A 12941-nucleotide genomic window follows, 5' to 3' on the forward strand; every position below is an offset into this window, starting at 1 on the left:
AACAAATTTTATTTTGTGTGTTTTACCTATTTTCTAAAGTTTGTAATTATAGAATGAAAAGTTTTCAAAGTTTATATATTAGTGTAGTTTATTTTTATTGTATCATTTTTTTGCTTTGCAATTTTTTCGTGTCAATTGTGAAATTATTTTTCTTTTTATAAGCAATGTTAGTTGTTATTATTACAATGTTATGTTAGTTTTTTTTTTCTTCCTTTTGTCAGAAATTGAATTATAGAACTCTTGCTCTTTAACCCTTAGTTCAACTAGCTTAACCAGTTGAGCTACACCTACCCATCCCACCATCCGTTTATTTTAATTTTAAATAAAATATATTTTAAAACAACATTTATATTTTTGGTAAGTTTTTTTTTGGTTGATAGACGAGGTTTATATAAAGAAATTGCTTTTGGTAAAATTTCCTTATATTTTTTTTTGGTAAGGTTTATATATTTATGATTTCTTTTTAGTAAAATCATTGAAAATTTACACATAAAATGGAGTGGTCGGGGTTCGAACCCCGATCATGACGTACAACACTGGTAATTTTGACATTTTTGTCGGGTAAGCTAGTATTAGTGGACTATTTTTGGTAAGATTTTATTTATTTATTTTTTTGAAACAAGATTTTATTTATTTTTAAAATGATTATATTTTTGTGTCAAAAAAATGATTATATTTTAAAATAAAGTGAGATTATTTTTTATTTTAAACAGATTTATTTTAAATATTTAACCTTATATTTATTTATAAATAGACTCTAGAGTAATTCTTCGTTAAAAAATCCCCTAATCAATTTAAACTTTTATCAGACTTTTTTATATATTCCTCCAAAAAAAAAAAGACTTTTTTACATTGTATCCCTCTTTAGCTTTGCAATTTTCACAATATTTTGCTGTATTTAACCCTCTTTTCTCGTCTCAAATTGATTTCTTCCACGTAGGGTTTCTCTGCATCCACCATTTTCTCCTCACCATTTCCCAATTTCAATTCCAATTTTCCCCTTTCATTTTCTTTCATTCATCTCTAGGGTATAATTTCACCTTTCTTCTCGATTGAATTTTGTAATTAGGGTTCCGCGTTTTCACTCCAAAGGCCGTTCATTGTTGCTGCTGCAATTTCAGGCTTTTGGAGCTTCAATTTCTGTCATTTTCCATCACAAATCAAATAACAACAAATAAAAATGTAATTTTTAATCATTTTTATTATCTTATCATTATCCTTTATCAATTGTTTCATTATTCATTTGATTGCGTATGAAATATGAATTAATATTCTTTTATTTGTGTAAATTTTGTCTCTTTAAATTGTTGTTTATTTAATATTAATCTGACTTTTTTATGTGTAATTTTTAATATTTTTTTTCTTGTTTCTGTTCATAGAAAAAAGGTCAACGAATTATTGGTTGTGAGTTGTGGGCTGAGCCTGCAACATTTGTTAGAAACTGGAGTTAAATCATCACAATGTTGGGTGTCAATCGTTGTTGTTTCAATTTCTCTAGTGGTTTTCTCCATCTAGCTGAATGGCATCCCTTAGAATAACCGAGTTAACTTGGGCTTGAAGCCCTTAATTTACTCTCATATATAAGGTAATTATCAATCATCAATTCATAATCAATCATATTTTGTCCATAATTATGGTAAAATCTTATTTTGCTTTCATATGTTGAGAACCCCTTTTGATGATGTTTTGTAGGGTCAGCAGAAAAGTTAGTTGTTAGGAGGATATTTAATTTGGCCATTTGGGGTGAGTTAGATTGATGCTGATGGCAGAATATAGGAGTTTTTCATTTACTAAAATGATTGGCTGCTGGAGTTGTTTTGGGTTGATAAGAAAGCCGACACGTACACGTACTAAGCGCCGCGGCGGCATCAAAAATTTTCTCTCCCAAGGGCTATTGACGGATGGAGAAACTGAATGTGATGAGGTATCATTTAGTGGTGACTATACCAGTAACACAACCAGTGGTGATGAGCAAAATTTACCCAATCGTTCCGAGGATATTTTGAACTTTAGAGCAGAGAATGGCATGATTTGTAGGCCTTTTCCTGTTAAGGAGACTGACAAACTTGTTCGATCAGAGGTAACTATGGGAATCAATTTTCTGATTTTGCCGAGTTTCTTTCAGTTTTTAGTGACAATGATACATCTAGACGAGGTTGAATTGTGTGGATGTATGTATGAATGATTTGAGTTCAATATTGGTTAAATGAAATCTGCACTGTGTTTTGATTATTATATGGTTTCCAGAGCCTTAGCCAAATCGTGTTAAACTTATTTGATATATAATTTCGAAAGAATAATTTGTCAAAGGGAGGTTAACTATAGTTTTTTGACTATTTCTTTTAATCAATTTTGGCAACTTGACTTGATGTTAAGGTTGGACTTTAAAATATTTTTGGGCAATTTCTTTCTTTGTAGTCATGATTTATCATGTATGTTAGTCTTGCTGTAGAGTCACATGGTTGTTTCTTTTTTGTATCGAGGAAAAACTTCTCAAGTGTATTGGATATATTTCTGTCATAACCTTTATTTAAATTCTGGCGTTCTTTCAGGATGAAAACGGAACCAAGATGTTAAATGAGTATATTCGAGAATATAAGATTGGTTCTGGTAGCTATGGCAAAGTGGTAAGTAAAGTGTTTGTGGAATTATACCATCTCTTTTCTCATTGAGCTTACTTTCCTGATCCCCTTCCATATTATTCATTTTGCAGGCTCTTTACAAAAGTAGCGTTGATGGAAAGCATTATGCAATTAAGGTAAGGGCACTTTAGTGTTAGCATTCAAAGTTCAAACCACTTTATGAATTGAAAGTTTTTTGTAACAGTGCAGAAGTCACTGTTCCTGACAGTAGGGAAGTGTGACGTAGATAGGTTGTTGGACTAGCTAGTGTGACTGAGCAATTGTGGACTCTCTATTATATTAAGAGATTGAAATTGAATAAACACAAACCAATCAAAGGCTCACTGCATTATTGCATATCTGTACTGTTACTGTTATTATCAATATAAGGACATTGCTGATGATTTATTGACATTAAATCTTTTGAACTGCAGTCCTTTCACAAGTCTCACTTACGGAAGCTTCGAGTTGCTCCATCTGAGACTGCCATGACTGATGTTCTACGTGAGGTATTTCTTCTAGTATCTTTCTTTGGATAAACAGTGGAGGTTTCCCCGTTGCATGGTCTGGGTATTGACTTATGAATATCTCAAATCATAATTGGCTAGAAATGTGTTTTAAGTGTGAATATACCGAATCTGGTCAACAAGTTGCTCATCACCTAGTGACTACTGCTTCATTTTCCTGTCTACACATACTAAGAAGAGTATATGGAAACTACTACTTTATTTCAGCTCCTAAATGTCAGTGTTGTCAAATATCAGCCATGGCGGATATCGGTGGTGGGTTATTAGCTTTTTGCCATGGCCAATTTTGTGAATGATGGTGGCGCCACATGTCGGCCGGTATGGTGGGATTTTGGCTCTCCGCCATGGTCCACCATGCACCGTCAACAACACTGCTAATTGTCCAATACTGTTGTGGAATCTATTGTCACTTTTCTTTTTTTACGGTAGCATGCATATAGGTCAGTCTTAGTAAATATAATTCTCGGCATCTCCTAGATGTCCATTACTGTTCTTATGAAATATATTGTCATTTGGGGTTCTTATTAGACAGTAGCATGGTTATATGTCAGTACTGGAGGTTATGAATATATTTGGTCCTTTTGCCAATGCTTTATATTCCAGTTTAGCAGTTTTATTGCCATGGTTTTATGATGCATTTGCTTCCTGTTTTGTGCACCATATGATTTATTACCTTTGTTAACTCATTTCTTTTAGACATTGTTTAGTGTCCCTGCAGTAGTTTAAAAGGTGCACTTGCTTTATTTTCATTCAGGTACTTATCATGAAAATGCTGGAACATCCTAATATAGTTAATCTCATCGAGGTGATTGATGACCCAGAGTCAGATGACTTCTACATGGGTACTCGTGATTATTCTTATTTATTTTGCTACATATATGTTTGAGCCTTAAGTTTGAATATGAATCCTTTTTATGCTATGTTCTGTGCTTAACTGCTAATGTTTACTTGTACAGTACTGGAATATGTGGAAGGCAAATGGGTTTGTGAGGGTTCAGGTCGACAGTGTGCCATAGGTGAAGAAACCGCTAGGAAATACATGCGTGATATAGTCTCGGGATTAACATATCTTCATGCTCATGTACTATCTCTCAACCAATCATTTTGTGTTGAATCAACTCGCTATTTTTCAAAAATAAAAAAACTCTTGCTACGCTTGTGGTTTTCCCAATCTCAGCTTGTTTAGTTCATGTATCTATTTCACATTTTAATGATTTTTTATTTTTTATTTTTTTTATAAAAAATATATTTTTAGGAATGGGATAACAGAACTATATACTGTTGCAATTTTTTTACTTGTATAACTTAAAGGTTGTTGCAAATTATCCTTAATGCTTTTCAAGTTAGTTTTGTTTTCTGTGTGTGAAGCTTTAAATTTTGACGTTCTAGTTTAATGTTGTCTGCAACTACTATTCACATCCCAATAGAAATACGTGTTATTAAATATGCATGGATGAAAAACTTATTATCCAACATGCTTGAAATACTACGTTTTTTGTAGATGGTTACACTCATTCGTTTAACATGCTTTGAAACAATTTGACCATGTATATATGGTGATTCTTCTAATGTTTGAATTGCAGAATATAGTGCACGGGGATATAAAACCTGATAACCTGTTGATTACTCGCGATGGGACAGTAAAGATAGGGGATTTCAGTGTCAGCCAGGCTTTTGAGGTAATGCTGAACTAAATGACACTTCATAGATATGTGGGATGATAAGTTTACTTAGTCTGCCGGAATATTTTATGTATGAATCTCGAAAGTTACAGCATAGGAGTTGGTCCCCACATTAACCTTTTTCTGTGTGAAATTTGAAGTGATTGGTCGGAATATATGAAAGCTGATGAATATTTGACTTGAGACTTGAGCCTGTTGTGTTATTAATTTTTAATATTTTTGTTGAACAAGCTAAAATGAGATATATTACCACAACAGCCTCCCCTATAAGATATAAATTATATATAACAACTTAGCTAATTTGATTACGGGTGTAGCACCTATTAAGTTATGATTTTTCCTCAAAATCAATAATCAGAGTATATATTTTAGCATGCTTTATTTTTTCTACATTCCCGACCACATTCACGACCCTTAAATTTTTCTGAGATATTTAATGTGTACTAAAGATATATCCTGCCAACTAATATAGAACCCATGCTTGCATTCATTTTGCAGACTGGTAACGATGAACTTCGTCGATCACCTGGCACTCCTGTTTTCACTGCACCAGAATGTTGTTTAGGTTACAATTTTTTTCAAGCTTGCAAGATACTTTGCCTTGTGAAATCTATTAAAGCACATATTCTCATTGCTGTTTTGGCTGTTGACGTTATTTAGGTCTTACTTATCATGGTAAAGCTTCAGACACATGGGCAGTCGGAGTTACTTTGTACTGTATGATATTGGGCGAATACCCATTCCTCGGAGACACACTTCAAGATACATACGACAGAGTAATATTTATATTAACTTCTCACCCTCTAATATTATTACATAAACATAATGTTACATATTTTCAGCCTGTACTAAAGAAATCTATGATTTCTTACTTTTCCAGATAGTCAATAATCCTATAGAAATCCCAGATGACGTAAACCCGCAGTTAAAGAATTTAATAGAAGGATTGCTTTGCAAAGGTACATGCACTTAAATTCTGTTAATTCCTCTTAAAAGGGGCATAACATAACTAAATATAAGTTCTGCATATGGATTGGCTTATGAACATTTTATTTGAAATTATATATTGACATAAGTGCTTATTGAAGTGTTTGGGAGTGCTTATAAAACAACTTATAATATGTCCGTAAGCTGTTTTCAGTTCATTATAATAAACAAATTATATGTATAGAAAGTTTATACACCGACACTTAATTAAATTGTTTATCCAAACACATTCCATATCAATTTGCATTGTTTATCTCTTTGTGCACAAACTATTTGACCAACCTAATTTTATTTTGTGCGGTGCATTATCTTATGGTTCTCAATTGAACTTTGTGTTCTGCAGACCCAGAACAAAGGATGACGTTACCTGAAGTTGCCGAGCATGTCTGGGTTATTGGAAATGATGGGCCAATTGGCGAGTACCACTGTTGGTGCAAACGCAAGAGTGTGGTGAGTGTAGACTTTGAGGAGAGCAATGTGCTTGTTTGATCGACACTCATGAAATTATTTTAAGTTGGATTACTCAATGTACAGTGGCAAAGCCCATTAATCTTATTTCTTTTTGGTATCCCTCTTTTGACCCTACGTTGGTATGTTATGATAATTTCTAGAGTCCGGAACGAATCCTTGGGATTAAAGAAATACGATTCATGCTTCTTTTTCTCTTTTGTTTGTATTGTGAAGCATTTGGGAATTTGTGTTTAGGGACATGGAGAAGATTTTAATAGTTGATCTCAGATATCCATGGCTTAGTAGTTACAAATTAATTCCCTAAAATAGAGGGGTCTTGTACTGAGTTTTTTTTCTTTCTCAAGCATGAACTGAGTTTCATTTGGTTAAACTTTTATGATGGTTGCTCTTTGCCTCACATGCATGGCTCACACTAAAAAAACACTACCGAAAGATATCTCATCGTAAAATTTGTACTACCGGAAGATATCTTTTGGTAGATGAGGGAACATCGGGGGGATTATGATCAATTTAGGGAGGGCGAAGAACAACCATCTACTTTTTTATATATTTTATATACATCATCCCATGGAGTGTTCTGTTATATGCTTTTAGTTTCTTTGGTCTTCTGTGTTCTGTAAACAACTATGCATGTGCTATACTTTGATGTTTTTGGGGCCAATGATCATATTACCACGCACAATTATAAGTGTACTGTTCTTTCTTCTTCTTCTTCTTTTTTTTTTTTTTTTTTTTTTTTGCAATTTAGACATTTGCCTCTTAAGTCTAAATATTTTTTACAATATTAAAATGATTATTTATACCACCTCGGTGTACATGCATATTGTAATCACTCATGTTTAACTTAACTATTTATTTATCAAATAAAAAATAAACTTGTTAACTACCTAAAATATGAAGTATTGAATTATTCTAAAAACTAAATTGAATTTATTGTTTGCAACAACAAAATATCAAACCATTTTATTTTAATTTAAATGATTTTTTTTATGAATATATATAAATGCAATTTTATTTTTCCTGGAGATTCACTTTATATTTATATAATACCTATGGTAGATCAGCAACAATGCTGATGTATATGAAAAAAGTAAGGCTGCACTTCCTACATCCAAGCCATTAATGGTAAGGCTCTATGCCAAGGTGCACCAATAATTACTTATGTATGTGAAAAAAGTCCCTGCTTACCGATCGTTAGTTTGGTTTAGCGGTGATTAACGCTGAACTTGCTAGGGAGGATTATGGTTCAATCCCTCGCAACTGTGATTGAGAGATGGCTGAAACTATTTGATGTCAGAACTGACCCACCAAATTATATTAGACGGTCCGGTTGATCAGATACTGATGATAAAAAAAAAATTCACGGCTTAAGTATCACATTGATTTTTATTTTCTTTTACCAAGTAATCACATTGAAACTTCAATGCAAGACTCATACACTATTATATGGTATTTTTCATACGGTGCATTGTTGGTAAATCTCCACTATTATATTTAATTATTTATATGGTATTTGCCTTGATAAAGTAAAGATAACAATAAGAACTAAACATGGTAAAGAGCACAAACATTTTTCAATTTTGAATACTAGTATTGTACTTACTTTAGCCTTCTTTCTTGGTCCAAAAAACGTGAGATTGGAACTGAGGAGTTGTTGTCGTATACACTTTGTACTCTCAAAGAAAAGTCTTTGTTCATCCATCCAAAGAAAAAGACAAAATTTGAGGCAGTTTTTGGCTGTGTTATTTGACATCATCATCATCATACTAATTAATTGGAAACACAAAATGCGGTACCTGTTCAACATCGTACAAAATACACCCGTGGTGTTGTTTTCCATTGAGGTGAGGTAGAGAAAATAATACTCCACATGGTCATTATACAAACGCAACTTATTATAGATCAGATATATTAATTTTTTAATGAATGATTTTTTGCTTATAATAGTGACCGAAAAAAGTAAATAATCAACTTTAAATGGTCCAACATTTCAATGTACCCCAACGGATACAAGTTACAACATTTAATGACTCTAATGGCTTAACTATACATTTGATCCCTTACGTTTATTTTAGGTTTCAATTTGGTCCCTTACGTTTAAAAAGTATCAATTTGGTCCCTTACGTTTATTTTAGGTTTCAAGTTAGTCCTTTCCGTCAATTTTGTCACATGTGGCAGTCAATTTGCATATGTGGACTGACACGTGGCACTTGGACATGCTGACATGTGTACGGTTCAAACGGTGTTAGTGACAAAACTAACGGAAAGGACTAACTTGAAACCTAAAATAAACGTAAGGGACAAAATTGATATTTTTTAAACGTAAGGGACCAAATTAAAATATAAAATAAACGTAAGGGACCAAATGTGTAGTTAAGCCGACTCTAATTGTTAATCATTACATTGAAAATTATTGTCCCTTCGTAATTGACGAGGGTCTCACATCTTTTGCCTCTCATCAATGGTCGTGGCTCTGTGTTTGTCAAATAACTGATTATCCCAAAAGCTTAAACTGTTAAGATAGGGTCACATCAATGATTTTATATTATTTCTAACATGCCCCCTCACGTAAGAGTCTACTTGGGCTTGAAGCGTGGATAATGCACAGGCCCACCTACCATATGCTTAAATTTCAATTTTTAATTAGAAAGTGAGGGGAGCAGGGATCGAGCTCTAAACCATTAGTCGTAGAGGCTCTGATATCATGCATAGGCCCACCTACCATATGCTTAAATTCCACTTTTCACCGGAGAACGGGTTCCACTAACCACTCATATTTTTACGAGTTTTCTAATTTTTATTTTATATAATATGTATTTGAGTTTTTACCATTTGACTTGGAATATCAAGTTACTCATCTTTAACTAACAAATCCAAATTCTCCACGGCTCTCTGCTATTAGCCAGCAGCACGAAACAAACGGTGCATGAGAAAAAAAGCAAAACTTGCGTTTTGGTGAAAAGGAAAGGTTTCTTTTGCAAATACCAAGTAATTTTCCATATTTCCATTTTTTTTTTAAGTTTCATACGGCACTACCTAACAATGTCAACAATATACATAAGTTGTAAGACTCCACCTTTAATATTATTTTAGGGGACTTTGAATTTTGAAATATTACTTTCTCTTATCGTAAATATAAAAGAAGTTGAATATTTTATCTATAATGTAATTTAAATTATAGATAAATATATTAATTTTTGTTGACTCAGTTGTGTTTTATATCTATGATCGATGAAGTATTACTAACTATAGTATCTACTATTATATGCAAATCTTTGTTAGTTTGGTTGTCCTTTTTCATTTTTATTATAAGTGATAAAGAAAAGATAGAATTAAATTATTGACTATTATTATATCTTTTGTAGTATATCTTTGGATAGTTTGATTGCCTTCATTTTTTTTTTAATAGAAAAATAGTATGAAGAATTTGAAAGTATTAATGTACTATACTCGAATAGAAGCCGTTGGTTATAGGAGAAGAGTAGGAGAATCATAAATACTAATATAAGAATTGATGTTGTGGAGATAAGGTTCGACTTTCAAGTATTGATGAGATTGAGAGAAATAAAAGAATCACGTTACGGAGCAACTGGACCTATGTTGCCCTAATCAATATATTTGTAGACTAAATTGTATTTTTACACCTTTAATTTTTACAAACTTGCAAATTTTATCCTCTAATTTTAGTTCCCTTTGTAAAAGAATGAATATCTCTTATTTTGACAAGTCAACGCACATGCCGCGTCTGCATGACTTGCCACATATGCTGATGTGACATATGAATTATTGTCCACATAGTAAGACACAAGTCAATTGGTCATGAAACAAAAATTGCAAGTTTGTGAAAGTTAAGAGGCTAAAAATGTTGGGGTTGACTTTCAAGTCTCATATTGCATAGTTTCTTAAATAAAGAAGGAGGTTAAAAAATAGCTATCGGAGAAGTCTCACATCGCTTAGAATGGTGAAGTAATGGGGAAATCAAAGCTATATAATGGACCTAAGTTTTTTGCTTATTATTGCACCAAGCAGTAACATTTGTAAACACTTTAAGTTTATATTGTGTTTTTTCTCTCTTATACTCTTGTTTTAGTGTATTTGATATGTAGTTCAAATATTTACTTTGGAGAGTGTGGATGTACTGGGGTCATGAGATGGTTGAGAGCGAAGTCTATGTGTTGTAACAAGTGTCGGGGGAGATTGTTGGGTTTCAAGTCTGAGTGGTTAAGTCTCACATTGACTATGTATGAGAAGAATGTTAGATTCATAAGATAGGTGACTCATTAACCTAACGTCTTAAGATTTTGGGTGGAGATATGACGTCTCCCTCTTTTGTGATCCTGGAGCATTGACCCATTGTTTCTCCGGGCTCCGCCAGACTCTCCAACAAAAAATGCAATTTAACTATATTCTTAATATGATTTTTTTTAAAAAAAAAAAATTGAAATTGAAATTAAGAGAGATATACTATCAAACCATAACGATTGTTGAATCAAATGCCAAATCATTTATACCGATCAAAATTGGACTTAAATCTTCTCCTTTTTATTTTCTCTACATCTCTTTCCTTCTTCTCTATCTCTCTTAATTTCACTCTCTTTTAATTAATTTATTATTTTTTTAATGAGAAGACCTCAACCTTACCTAAACTCAAGGTACCTATTGATATTGCCTACCACTTTTCCATCACACAAGCCACCTTCCTCTTAAATATAGTATTTTTAATTTTTTTTTTATCAATTTTCCACTTTGATATTTTTTTTATACTTAAAGCACACAAATACTAACAGACAAGAGAGACCATAATTAACCACACCAAATATCACAGTAGTACGTAGTTACACTTACATATATATGAATTAAGAAAAACTAGTGCAATGAAAATAAAAAAATATATATAAAATAATAATTTGAATTAAATACATCAACTTCTTAACATATTTATTTTATATAGTTTCAAACGGAGGGAGAGGGAGTATTTATTTATGTAATATAGTTCATTCAGCCATTAATTAATTTGTTTGTACTTGTAGAGCAATGTTATAAACGACACGCAATAAATAAACTTATATTAAAAAGAAGAAAAACGACGTCATGCAATAAATAATTGGACATGCCAAATTCAATTGACTATCCATCAACTTCTGCCTTGATCCTTATAAAGTTGTTTGTTGCTGAACTGGAGTGGTGTTGGCAATGAAAATTGTTCTGGGCCGAGCTTAGAAGCTCGGTACACATTCCAACGAGCTTGTGTAGTCGAGTTGACCCTTACCCACCGGCCACACCATAAATGCTCGGGATACCAACGGTTACTTCTCTATGGCTTCTGTAACGTCTAAGACACCGGAATGATGAGCATTAACTGCACATCATGGCTCCTTAGCCGTTTTCCGGCAGCCACTTGATGGCCATTAATGCCATCAAGGGCCTTAGCCCAGCGCTGGGGGCTATATATATGCATCTCCACTTCATTTGCAAGGTACGCATTTTTATAGCTAAGAAAACCTTACACACATACTGACTTGAGCGTCGGAGTGCCTGCAGGTACACAACCCCCCTCCGCTCCAACAGGGGTCTCAAACGCTCTCATCCACCGTCAAACGCCGGTGAGGTCGCATCTTTCTGGTCTACACGATCAGTGGCGCCGTCTGTGGGAACGATAGTTTCCCTGTTTATTCAAACCAAAAACTAAAAAACTTCCTCAAAACACCTTCTTCACGACCAATGGCTGGCGTTAACAACCACCAAATCCCGGAGCACGTGGCGGAGAACCATGGATCACCGATGGACTACGCAGCGTACCACCCAGGGGACGGCCAATTCGCCTCCGTAACGGAAGATGGCCAGGGAGAGCAAAACGCGCATTACGAGCCCTACAACCCAGAAGAACCGCAGATCCCTGTGGCTACCCCGCCACAGGCGACTCCGGCAGCGGCTATCCCTCCGGGCGTTCCCATGCAAGAAATGATGGCTGCGCTGGTCAATGCAATCAACCGCCAGTCGGACTTACTGCTGCAACAGAACCAGCGATTCGAGCAGCAGAATCAAAGGCTCGAGCAACAAAGCCGTCGCATCGACGCAATTGCCGAGTCGAGGATCACGGCGCAAGCTCGCCCAGCTCGCCGTTCACCCACACCAGTGAGGAGCAGAACCTACTCCAGGTCTCGCTCACCACCTCGCCACAGAAGCGAAAGGAGAAACGAGACTATATCTCGAAACTCCACCCCGCCGAGGAGACATTCCCCTAGAAGGGACAACCCTCCTCGTCGCCAAAGGAACCGATCCCCGGAAGAGAGAGACAATCACCAAGGCCCCCTCTCCCGAAGGATCCGAGAACTCCCCCTACCGGTCGGACTCGAAAAACCACCGGCAATGGATACCTACGATGGCTCGACAGACCCGGACGAGCACATCGAAAATCTTGAAGCTCTCCTCGAGTACAGAAATGTACGAGGCTCTATCAAGTGTAAGCTCTTTCCCACAACTCTGAGGAAAGGCGCTATGGCTTGGTACAAGAGCTTGGCGCCAGGATCCATAGATTCTTGGTCGGACCTGTGCGCCCGTTTCCGGGCTCACTTCACTTCCTCGAGGCGTCACCCAAAAACTGAAGCAACCCTCGAGGCCATCATCCAAGGCGAGAACGAGCCTCTAAGGGC

General features: G+C 34.9%; 1 protein-coding gene across 2 annotated transcripts; it reads left to right on the plus strand.

Moving 5' to 3' along the window:
- Window positions 1-854: 854 nt before the first annotated feature.
- On the plus strand, window positions 855-6658 carry LOC123897219 (serine/threonine-protein kinase GRIK2-like). 2 transcript variants are annotated; one of them, XM_045947762.1, is made up of 13 exons: window positions 855-1182; window positions 1380-1585; window positions 1693-2080; window positions 2553-2627; window positions 2714-2758; window positions 3056-3130; window positions 3903-3990; window positions 4105-4229; window positions 4732-4827; window positions 5329-5395; window positions 5491-5606; window positions 5711-5789; window positions 6161-6658. In XM_045947762.1, exons 3-13 carry the CDS (start codon window positions 1757-1759, stop codon window positions 6304-6306), a joined length of 1236 nt encoding a protein of 411 aa, XP_045803718.1. In that variant the 5' UTR covers window positions 855-1182; window positions 1380-1585; window positions 1693-1756; the 3' UTR covers window positions 6307-6658. The 2 variants fall into 2 exon arrangements, with proteins under 2 accessions (XP_045803718.1, XP_045803719.1); XM_045947763.1 differs by having other exon boundaries at window positions 859-1182; window positions 1380-2080.
- Window positions 6659-12941: the final 6283 nt, after the last annotated feature.

This window comes from Trifolium pratense, linkage group LG7 (genome assembly GCF_020283565.1).
Source record: "Trifolium pratense cultivar HEN17-A07 linkage group LG7, ARS_RC_1.1, whole genome shotgun sequence".
Lineage (NCBI taxonomy): Eukaryota > Viridiplantae > Streptophyta > Magnoliopsida > Fabales > Fabaceae > Trifolium > Trifolium pratense.

Coding starts and splice junctions, on each gene's coding strand:
- LOC123897219 (XM_045947762.1), top strand. CDS start 1,757: ATGCTGATGGCAGAATATAGGAGTTTTTCATTTACTAAAATGATTGGC. Junction 4,230..4,731: donor TAACATATCTTCATGCTCAT/GTACTATCTCTC, acceptor TTTGAATTGCAG/AATATAGTGCACGGGGATAT. Junction 5,607..5,710: donor TTCAAGATACATACGACAGA/GTAATATTTATA, acceptor TTACTTTTCCAG/ATAGTCAATAATCCTATAGA.